Source organism: Zingiber officinale, chromosome 3A (assembly GCF_018446385.1).
Source record: "Zingiber officinale cultivar Zhangliang chromosome 3A, Zo_v1.1, whole genome shotgun sequence".
Taxonomy (NCBI): domain Eukaryota; kingdom Viridiplantae; phylum Streptophyta; class Magnoliopsida; order Zingiberales; family Zingiberaceae; genus Zingiber; species Zingiber officinale.
This window is the reverse complement of record NC_055990.1, coordinates 160,603,956-160,615,266: the sequence shown is the minus strand read 5'-3', so window position 1 is coordinate 160,615,266 and position 11,311 is coordinate 160,603,956. Positions and strand designations below refer to the sequence as shown.

Here is an 11,311-nt window from a genome sequence, read left to right as displayed (position 1 = left end):
TATATATATATATATATATAGGCGGGTTTGAATCGGATCCAACCGGGTCAATGAATCGATTATCTATTGACCTGATTCAACGGACCGAATCCGTAATCAGATGAGACTTTTATATATATATATATATAGGCGGGTCTGAATCGGATCCAACCGGGTCAATGAATCGATTAAAAGACTTAATATCAATCGAGATATCTTATATCTTTTTAAATCCATGAACTTTATCAAATCTTTCAATATGAGATTTTTATTGAATCCCAATAATACTCCCCTCAAATGAAGGATCAACATGTGGTCACTTTTGACTTGCTTTGACCCTTTTTGTGAGTATTTGATCATCCTGATCTATTCCAAGCCTCACAGAAAATTTCTACGTCCAGTCACTCTTGACTTGCTTTGGGCCTCTCCGCAAGCATCCGGTCATCCTGACCTTTTGGATCTCCTTGCAAGTATCTAGTCACCCTGACTTGCTCCGGGTCTCCTCGTGAACACCCGATCACCTTGACCTGCTCCGAGCCTCCCCGTTGCAAGCATCTGATCAACCTGACCTACTTCAGGTCTACTCTCAACTTTATTTAAGGTCATCCCATATGACATCTGATCTAGACCATGACTCTGATACCAATTATTGCATAAAGAGGGGACAACACCTCTCAACTTCTAATATGGAAGAAGAGGAAGAGATCGCGTGGAGCAACAAAATAAATACGTATAAAAGGAGCAAACATGAGGAAATAAAAGAAAAAGATGAAAAAGAAGAGTTATGCGGTATGCCTACTCCATAAAAAAAGTCAAAATTTTATTAGAATTCTCTCTACATAAGAGTATCATTATTTTTATCAATTTTTTTTTAATATGAGAGTTTAATTGAATCTGAACAAATTTTAAATGACGTTTTTTTTTAATCTAAGACTATTATAAATCGAGAAACTAATTTGATGTGTCCATCGTTGAATTCGTTAATGATAAACTAATTTGAGTCCAAATCAAGAAATTAAACTAATCTCATATATATATCTTTAAATTCATTTGCAATAAGATAATTCCAGAGTAAAAAAAACTAATTCGATGTATACATCAGTTCGTTTTAACAAACTAATTTGAGTCCGGGTCTAAAAACTAATCCAACGTGTGTTCTTCAACTGTAATTCTGTAAACTGGTTTTTGTAAATTCTCTCAAAAAGCTTATTTGATTTTTGCCCGTTAAAAGCTCATTGCATTAGTAACTAAAAGAGTTTTAAGAAAAGGTATTTACATATTAGAAATGTCTTATTAAGTCTGATTAATAAAGGACTGGAATAGATCTGAATCCTTTCATAGTATCTACATTTTTTAATTTATTTGACTTAAAGTTTTTGGCGTGGAACTCTTTTATTTTTATTTTTTTATTAATGTTAATTTTACAATATATTTGTTTTAAATTATTTTACATGTGAGTGTTTATTTTTAACTTATTAAATTTATTAATTTTATTTAATTTTAATAATTAAGGTCGTATTTTATTCATTTAATATATAATTTATATATAAAATTATCAATAACATAAAGACTATTTAACTGGGATAATAAATAAAAAAGAAATATAATTTATTTAAAAAAAATTATATATATATATATATATAACATTAGTTTTAGTTATTTTTTCTTTTAAATAATAATAACTGAATCTTTAATTTTTTTATATTGTTTAAAATTAAAAGTTGACGTTCCAATAATTGTCCAACCAACGATTTCAAATCATGGTCAGATCTATTCGATGTCTAAATTTTTAATCATGAAAGCCACGCCCCACTTTAATTTTTAATTTTTAATCAAAATGATTCCCTTTATCGTTGTTCAGTCATATATATTTATCCTCCTCCTCTTTAATACCATTTTTATTATTATCTCTTGTCTACATCTCTCAATTAAATCTTGAATCGATCAACCATTTTAGTCGATACTATTATTTAATAGGCCTGAGTTTAAGATTGATGCTCGACAGTTGATGATGATAGGAATTTAAGGTCGTCGTTCGACTACTGACGTAGACAAGATTTTAAGGTTGCCACTCGATCACTGATGAAGACAAGAGTTTAAGGTCACCGCTCGATCGCTGACGTGGACAGGGGTTTAAGGTCGCCGCTCGAACGTTGACGTAGACAGACGTTTAAGGTCGCCGCTCGATCGCTGACGTAGACAGAGGTTTAAGGTCGCCGCTCGACCGCTGACGTTGACAGGGGTTTAAGGTCGTCGCTCGACTATTGATGATGACAGGGATTTATGGTTGCCGCTCGACTTTTAACTTGGCCTGGTCGGCTCAAGAGTCTGGAAAACTTCGATTTTTATTCACATTGACCCTACATCTAGAAGACATATACACAAGTATATTTATATTTGCTCACACACCTCTCACCCAAGCATGTAGGATTGGAGATGATTTCCGCTCCATGACCGCTCCATGGCCACTGAGCGGAGTTTCTGTACGACCCTGTAAGGTCCCACCCATGAAGTTTCAAGTTTGGTGGCGTTGTCGATCGACTTGATTTTCTTCCACACTAGATCACCGACCTAGAAGAATCTCGGGATCACCCTCCTATTATAGTTTTGCCTCATCCACTGTCGGTAAGCCATTAGCCGAATGACCGCTTTATCCCACGCTTCATCTACCAAGTCGAGCTCCATTAGCCTTCGCTAGCCATTTCCTTCGTTTTGACATTCACCTCCAGGCGAGGGGTGTTCCGAGCAGCTCGTGCTTCGTGGGGACCATCTCGACGTAACAATGTCGAGCGACCAACTGATCTCCTTTGACTTCGCCTACTTTACCGTTCACCGGGAATTTAATCTTTTGACAGTAGGTGGACACCACTGCTCGGAACTCATTGAGTGCCGGTCGACCCAAAATGATGTTGTAAGCTGAGGGTGCATCTACCAATATGAAATTTGTGGTCCTTATCCGCTTCAGGGGTTCTTCTCCGAGTGAGATGACCAACTTGATCTGGCCGATCGACAACACTTCGTTGCCCGTGAAGCCGTAGAGTGGAGTCGACATGGGCAGCAGTTGAATCCGGTCAATTTGCAATTGATCGAAGGTCTTCCTGTATATGATATTTACCGAGCTCCTTGTATTAATAAAAGTTCGATGGGCTGTATAGTTGGAGATTACCGCTTGGATGATTAATGCATCGTCGTAGGGGACCTCCACTTCTTCCAAATCCTTAGGGCCGAAGCTAATCTCGGGTCCCTTAGCTCTTTCCTTGCTGCAGCCAACAGCATGTATCTCGAGCCGCCGAGCATGTAACTTCCTTGCTCAGTTAGAATCTCTGTCAGTCAGCCTCTAGCAATCATTCCTATCTCCCCTCGAGCGACATTATTCCTATTCTCTTCTTCCCTTGCAGACGGTTTGGTTCATTCGGAAGAGGCTAGGGCAGGGATTCGGACCCTATGGTGGTGGCGTGGCTCTGTCGTCCTCTCCTCCTTCCTTCGTTCTGCAGATCGACTTCAGTGACGCCGGTCAAGAAGTGGCGATCGACGGCGATATCCATGCAGAACCGATCTATTAGTTGCCAGGTCGTAACAATCCTTGGTGTTGTGTGTCATCGACTGGTGGAAGGTGCAAAATATTTGTGCCCACCTCTTTCCTCTTGGATGAGCGACCGCCACCTGCTGTACGGCATGTGGCTTAGTCTCCTGGTGTGAAGGGGCTCATGATCGGGGCCCTTTAGGCAGTTGATGACGGCTTGATTGACGCCGCTCGGATGCTACTTCGGGATCGGTCGTCGTCTCTTTCTTCCTTGCCACCTGGGCTTCTTCCACATTAATGTACTCATTGACCTTCTTTTGGAGATGACCAAAGTCCTTCGACGACCGCCGAATGAGCGATCGGAAGAACTCTCCCTCGGTGAGTTATTGGGTGAAGGCGTTCATCAATACATCTAAGGAGACTATTGGAATGTCCATTGCCACCTGATTGAATCGTTGGATATAGACCCTTAGGGCCTCTCGAGGCCCTTGCTTCAGCGAGAATAAATTCACGCTAGTCTTCTGGTGGCAGCGACTACTAGCAAAGTGGTGTAGGAATGCCGTTTGGAAGTCTTTGAAGCTGTAGATCGAGCTGCTCGGCAACTGTTTGAACCACCGTTGCGCCAATCCAGACAGAATAGTAAGGAAGACTCGGCATTTCACCTAGTTCGTGTACTGGTGAAGGGTGGCCACATTGTCAAATTTGGCCAAATAGTCGTTGGAATCGGTTGTTCCATTATACTCTCCAATCGTTAACGGAATATAATGCTTCGGCAGAGGGTCATTTAGGATCCCCTCCGAAAATTGTTGATTGACCCGCTCGGGCGAGTCATCTTCCCTCGACGCTTTTCCTTTTTGTGCATCCCGCACGGGCGCCTCATCCGAGGAAGATCCCCGGTCTCTATCCGCTCGGTCTCTTTCTTTTGTGGGAGTCCATGATAGCGTTCGGTTGAAGGGGATTGGCGCATTACGGTTATCTCCATAGGAACTGATCGGTCTCCTATTTGGCTCCTGAGTGGAAAGTTGATCTGCTCAATCTTCTCTTTCTCTTCCTCTTTCAGTCTGCCGACCTACTGCAGAGGTAGCGGGCTCATGCATTGGTCGATCGACCAACACTTGTTGCTGTTGCTCCAATATTTTCGTCACTCAAGCTTATATTAGTGCATCGAGTTCCTCTTGCGTTAGTGTCACTGTTGTGAGTCGTCTAGCGTCTTCTATCTTCTTATTCGGATACAGATAACATTCCCACAGACGACGCCAAATTGATCCTGTCCGAATGAAGGAAGCTGGAAAGCCGGAGATGGGGTGACCGCTAACGGAAAGAAGACTTCGATCTTGCAAAACAAAATCAAACTAGGGAAGGAGTATTTGACGTTGGTCCTCCGACGCTCAAATCAAAATCAGGAAGAGAGAGTAATCAAGAAAAATGATAAATCTTGTCTTCCTCATTCCTGGCGTACCCTTTTATATCTTTTTCTGTGATTGTTTATTTGTCCTTATTTAATGATATTAATTGCCAGAGGAAAACTTATTTGTCATGACTTCCGTGCATTGATGATAAATATAGTGTTTTTCTTTGTCTTGACTTTCTCATATTTAATGATAAACGGTGTGTTTTCTTTTGCTTTCTTATCTCCTCCTATGTAATATCATTCTTTGTGCCGGACGGACGGTCTGAACGGCTCATTCCCTGTCGACTGGCCCATGCCCCGACTGACCGGGTGATGTCCGCTTAGCCACTCCTTTGCAGATCGGGATAACTATAAGTCCGACGTTAACTGTCTTGATTTTGATTGGCGTCGTGTCAATTGACCCGTGATAGATGGACTCTCCCTTATCGCCGCATCAGTGGTAAAACCTCCAGAGTCGAGAACTAGATCGGCTAGCTCCTAAACTTCGTCTATCCCTTTAGCTTCATCTTTTGATAGATGCGTCTCACTGTTAAATCTTGAAGAAATACACTGTCAGCTCCTCTTAATTTCATTTGCCAATTTCCAGAATGTTCTTCAAAGTTCAACCAATTGTTAATCTGCTTCTTAGGTTTGTTTTAACTAGAAATAACACTGGGACTGTTTTGCTGAGAGCCTGAGATATTATCAGTTTGAAAATAGGCAAAGATGAAAGTTTGGGCACACAACCAACACTGATTAGATGAGCTTAGCAAAACATACTTGACTGCATGTTCTACTACTTGTGAATTGCAATTGTCCTGACTATTTCTTCATTACAGATGATGTAGGAACAAATCCAGGTAACTCAAACTCTAGCATTACATTGGTCTAGCTTGTTTAGCATATCTTCTATCTTATTCGACTTCAGTATATATCATGATGGTTCTTGCTGGGAAGCTACTTGTTGATTAGCAATCCTTGTTTTTCTTTTATATGTGGCATATGATTGGGAATGTGAAGTCATATAAAAAAGAAAAGATTCATTGGAAGCCATTTATATTGGTTGAGCTTTACCATATTCTCATTCCCAAACATATCTCAAGATATAACTCAAATTTGTTTGTTTCGACACCTGTTGATCATTGCTGATCTCTAAGTGGGCATTTATACCCTTTGATGATGGATTTGATATCTCCAACGTTACCACCTCGGTGAAAGGACTGGGTGAGATTAGTGATGTTAAATTTATAGATCTCCAGTCTCCAATCGACAGTTTAGTAGGAAGAAAGGAAGTGAAGGTTGGGAGAAGCTCTGGTTTGACTAATGGAACTGTGATGGCATATGCTCTTGATTCTTGAGTACAATGACGAGAAAGGAATGTTGATCTGGGATGTTTCTTGATCTTTTGGTACTTGATCTTATAACTACAAGAGAGGACTCTAGAACTGTGTTCTTTAGTTTCAATTGCTGAACTCTATGAGTTTATAAGTTACGTGAATGCACTTCATAAGGATGTTGAGCTTCAGTTTGTTTCAGATTTGGTTAGTACATCTTCAATTGTGGTAAAAGGTAAATATGCTCGTTCCCATCAATTCATTCCAGGACCAATACAGAGGAGGTAAATCATGGACGATTACTAGTCTTTGGAATAGTGATTAGTACATAATGGAGACATTTATCTCGACTTTACTAAAATTTGAACCTCAGACTTCATGATGACAATACCTCATGCGCTAGCTACTAGATCCATCCGAGAGGACATCTTCAATGATCTGTGCTGAGGATGACAATTTTGAAAGGAAGAATTTATCTGCATTAATAAACTCATCCAAACATGATTTTAAATTTCTTTGCATTTTGAGGAGTATCATATATAAGGACAATATTAGGTGAGTAAAATCTCGGTTAATCCGAAATAACCGATTGAACATGATGGAATTACGAAGTTCCGTTTAAGTAGAAATTCAGTTTTTTTTTAATCTCAGTTATTTTTAATTATTTGAATCCGTCAGAGTTTTAAAATTTCGAATTCGATTAAACTGATTAAATTAAATCAGTATTAGTCGATAACGTGGGTGTAACCCAACTAATAAATTGGAAAGAAAAATTCAGTTAGTTCGATGTCTGACTGAATTAATCAATTTTATATTAATTTAATTTGTTCGATTTTAGTTAGGTCTTCAGCTCGTCTAAAAAAATCGATTAGTTTGATTTCAATTTATTCAGTTTGATAGATTTGAACTTTAACTGGATCTACATGTTTTAGGTTCTCCATCCTGTGAATACCATGCTATAGTAGTGCCTCAAGATATATATTGTCTGACATATCTCTTTGTCGACAAAAGTTACAGCCCTTGATTAACTTGGAGGATCACACAAGTTTTCTTATTTAATAGCTTATCCTTTCTGAAACTGAACTGTTTCTGCCCAATCTGTTGTCCCATGACTTTGATGTGTTCATTAAAGATAATTGAAAAGGAGATCGCAAGGCTGTCTGGGTGCATTGGGTCCTTTTTGCATACTGAATTAAACTATATTCTGTCTTAAATACAAAAGAAATATCCAAATTTAATGATCAGGAAGAACTTAATAAGTCGTCCTCCAAAAGAGACCCTCAGGAATTAACTAATCCACAAACTGACAGTAAAGTAGCAACCACCCACAGAAACAATAATTCACAAACAATAAATCAATCGAACAGTGTCCCACGCTGAAGTGCTATAAACACGATCATACACCACACAGAAATATAAATTATTCCAGAATATCGCAGTCCTCCTCAGAAACACATATCTAGAACGCAGCAGCAACACAAGGCAGCGCAACTGCAAAACAAACAAAACAAAATGAATCAGCAAAAAAACTGTAAATTGCAGATGCTTTTTTTATTTAGGAAAAAGACTTGAAAACGTTTCCTGTTACCATCCTTTCCAGAACCCATCTCCGCGGCTGCTGGTCTCAACCGGAACCTGCTGCTGGTTCTTGGCGCCATCCATCGTCGGATAGCCCTGAGGCGGTGGCGCCACAGTCGGCGGGTAGGCCTGCTCCGGCGGAGGATAAGCTGCAGGTTTTTACACAAATCATTGTTCTCACTATACAAAGTGCTTAATTCAATAAACAAAAAAAATTAACAAGTATTAATACCTTGAGGAGGAGCTTGTTGCTGAGCGAAGTGGCTCATTTTGAAACTAATGCAGAAGGAGGAGAGGTTCAGAGGGCGAGAATGCTGATGTAGAAGAAGAGAAGCTAATGCAGATATGGTTTACAGAACAGAGCGGGGCGTATTTATACATGCAAGCACGCTTCAATTCGATAACTTGGAAGGAAAGCAAGCTTCACACGCTTGAACTGACGGGTCAAAGAACACCATTTGTTTGTAGATAAACAAAACGCGTTCAATTTATATTTATATTTATCTATTTTGTCCAGGTGGATGAGATGAGAAATGGTGCAGTTGACACCTGTTAAATTGCTAACAGTAGAAAGTTTGATTATAGCATTCAACTACTCCATGGATCGACAAGTGGTATCCATAGACGTACTAAAATCAATATTTACTAGCAGCTTCAACAACTTTTTCTTTTACAAAAAAAGTGTAGTGAAATAATAGAATATTTAGTTTCAATTACTCAGCAACAATGAGGGGAGGTTGTTTGGGAAGGGGAAGAAACTGACAATTTTCTCTTCTAAGAAGAACTGAAACAAAAAATCAGTTTCTAAAGAACAAGTCGTATGAATTAGTTGAAACACTAATCAAGATTTCAAAGTTCTGACAAATTTATCAGATTCAAGTACTAGCTGTTGACACCTCTAGTGTTGGGTTGGAGCTTGATAATGCTCCTTGACCACTGCTAGAACAAATGTGCTTTTAGCATATTAAAATTCTTTTCCAAGATCACTAGTTGGGATCCAAATAGGAAACATACATCTAATTTGGATGACAACTTTTAAATATGATCAAAGCCATAACTTCATTGAATAAGATAAAATGCATCTTAGATGTTGACACGACTTATTCACTCATTTACATTTGGAACGACATTCAGATTCAGTTAAAGCAACTTGTTCCAGTTAATTAAGTTCTTCATCAAGCTAAAATTTGGCCAAGTTATACTCCTTAAATCACCCTGTTAAATACTAAAAAGCACAGAATATATATGAGAGCTCAGCAATAGTTGGCATTTTGCTTCAAGAAAGAACAATTGAACACCCTGAAAATAAAACTTTGCAAGCCTAACATAAAGCTTTAAAGGACACCATCAAGATCTAGGATAAAGAGGCCATCAAACACAAAACTTACAATTATTGGAAAGTTCTTGGCCCTTTCCTCTTGGTTTGTCGTCAACTACCCACAACAAAGTACATCAAATTTAATCTCGTGTACAAATGTCAAGTACCAGCGTGCCCCATCTACAGTACACTGTTGCTAAATGTTCACATATTCTTGTCTAATTTACAAGTAAATGAGAAGAAAACCACAAGGTAATCAATTGGCAAGATTTGCAGAAACCAAACCGTATAAGCTTAGTAGGCAGATTAAAGTAATGGAAGTGAGTTAAAACGAAAAGGCAACAACAAGGCTAGTCACCAGAATTAATAACATTGCAATTGAAAAACAAGAACAAAAATAATAAGATCTAAAGAGAAAAGTGATGTTACTCCAGTCACTAACAGGATTTCGTTTTGAAAGTCTGTCTTCTTGACCATGATTGTTAACAATGCATTTTTTATTTATTATTACTACCAAATCACCAGATCAGCAAGCAATAATGAGAATTTGTCTGCTAATTAGCTCTAGTAACCTCAATACATCATCATAATTGCAATAGTTACCAACATTTTGAGATTTGTTTACATGAGAGAGGTTAGATTCAGCTCAGTTGTGAATCTTAGACACCTTGAAGAATAGAAACCATCAGTCATGAACAAAAAATTATGATTAAAACATGGCTTGTGGGACGAAAAAATGATTGTTTTTTTTTTCTAGAGTAGATCATCCTAATTTCACGTATTTGGAACCACTCCGACCTAGTCGAGTTTGTTCTCACTGCATCAAACATCGAAAGGAGGTTAAAAAAACAGAGAGCAAGGAAAGTTTACAATGCCGTCCTCCTCTGCCTTCAGATTAAATGGTAGGCAGAGCAGGGGAGAACTAGTCGCCGTCAGCCGGGAGCACACGGAAAAGCTCTTCGAGGGCAGGATCGTCGTCCGAGGCCACGGCGGAGGAAGAGGATAGGAGGAGAAGGAGGCGACGGAAGAGCGGTACCGGGCAGGGGATCCGCAGCACGCCGCCCTGCCCGTAGCCGTACTCCTGGGCGGAGCGACGGAGAAGCTCGACGAAGGCCGGCCGGCCGAGCAGCTCCGCCCGCACTGCGAACCGCTCCATCTCCTCGCCTACTTGCACCGGCACGTGCCCCCACGGGACCCGCCGCCGCCGCGGCGTCCTCGCGGCGAACGGCGGCCGGCAGTCGGAAGCGTCCGCCACCCTCGAGCCCCGACGGATCTGCCGCTTCATCCACCCGCAAGGATCACAATCCGCGCAGATCGACGCAAGAAAAATGCTCGAATCGTCTAGGGTTCGGGAACCGAGCGCGCTGTGAGCACGAGAGCCCAACGAGGGCTTCTCCACGTCTTATATCGCTTTTCGACAAATCTAATTCCCTCAATAACAGTTTTTTAAATTCAATTTATTTTTGTAAAAATTGGCATGAAAGGGACTACGGAGAGAGTACGAGCACGAGTACCTGACAGCCACACTGCTCGATCCCCGTTTCTTCTCAAACAGCAAACAAATATCCAACGGGTGTTCCCTAACGATCTCACTATCAGACGGTTAACATCGCTTCAATATGCGCACCAGGCACGAGGTTGACCTACGGGACTGCGATCTGTACCTTTCCGTAGACCCACTGGTACGGCAACTGTGAAGCCGTTCCTGCCGTGTCGAGTCACGTGGAGCTCCACGAAGGGCCCCAGTGGCACGCTACCTTATTTATGGCGTTAAGTAAAACCCAACTGACCAAAATAGACATCATCAGAGACGTCCGTTTTAATAAATATATCAGTTTTTGACGCTTGTAAATCCCTTTCTTGGTGTTACCATTGGCGATAACACTTATCCGATACAATTTTAAGAAGATTTCCACGTCGATAGAATTTTAATAATTAGATAATATTACATTTTTTTTGCATGGAATAAAACAATAAAAATGATTGCTACGCCGCTCGCAAGGCGATGCGTGTTGACACTAGGGTGGCGTGGAGGGCTATTTTGGTCATTTGATAGATGGTGGGGGTAACGGTAGTGGGCCACGGATATTCGGTACGGCCGGGACACTGGGGCGTGGCGGTGGGTGGTGAGCTGGCATTAGCGCGTTCGTACGGGTGAGCACCGACCGGGGCGGGGCGGGGCGGGACTG

General features: G+C 40.6%; 1 protein-coding gene across 1 annotated transcript; it reads right to left on the bottom strand.

Annotated features, from left to right (window-relative positions):
- Window positions 1-8,088: 8,088 nt before the first annotated feature.
- On the bottom strand, window positions 8,089-10,518 carry LOC122053119 (auxin-responsive protein SAUR71-like). The gene has a single exon (XM_042615005.1). The coding sequence runs from the start codon at window positions 10,405-10,407 to the stop codon at window positions 10,045-10,047; it is 363 nt and encodes a 120-aa protein (XP_042470939.1). The 5' UTR covers window positions 10,408-10,518; the 3' UTR covers window positions 8,089-10,044.
- Window positions 10,519-11,311: the final 793 nt, after the last annotated feature.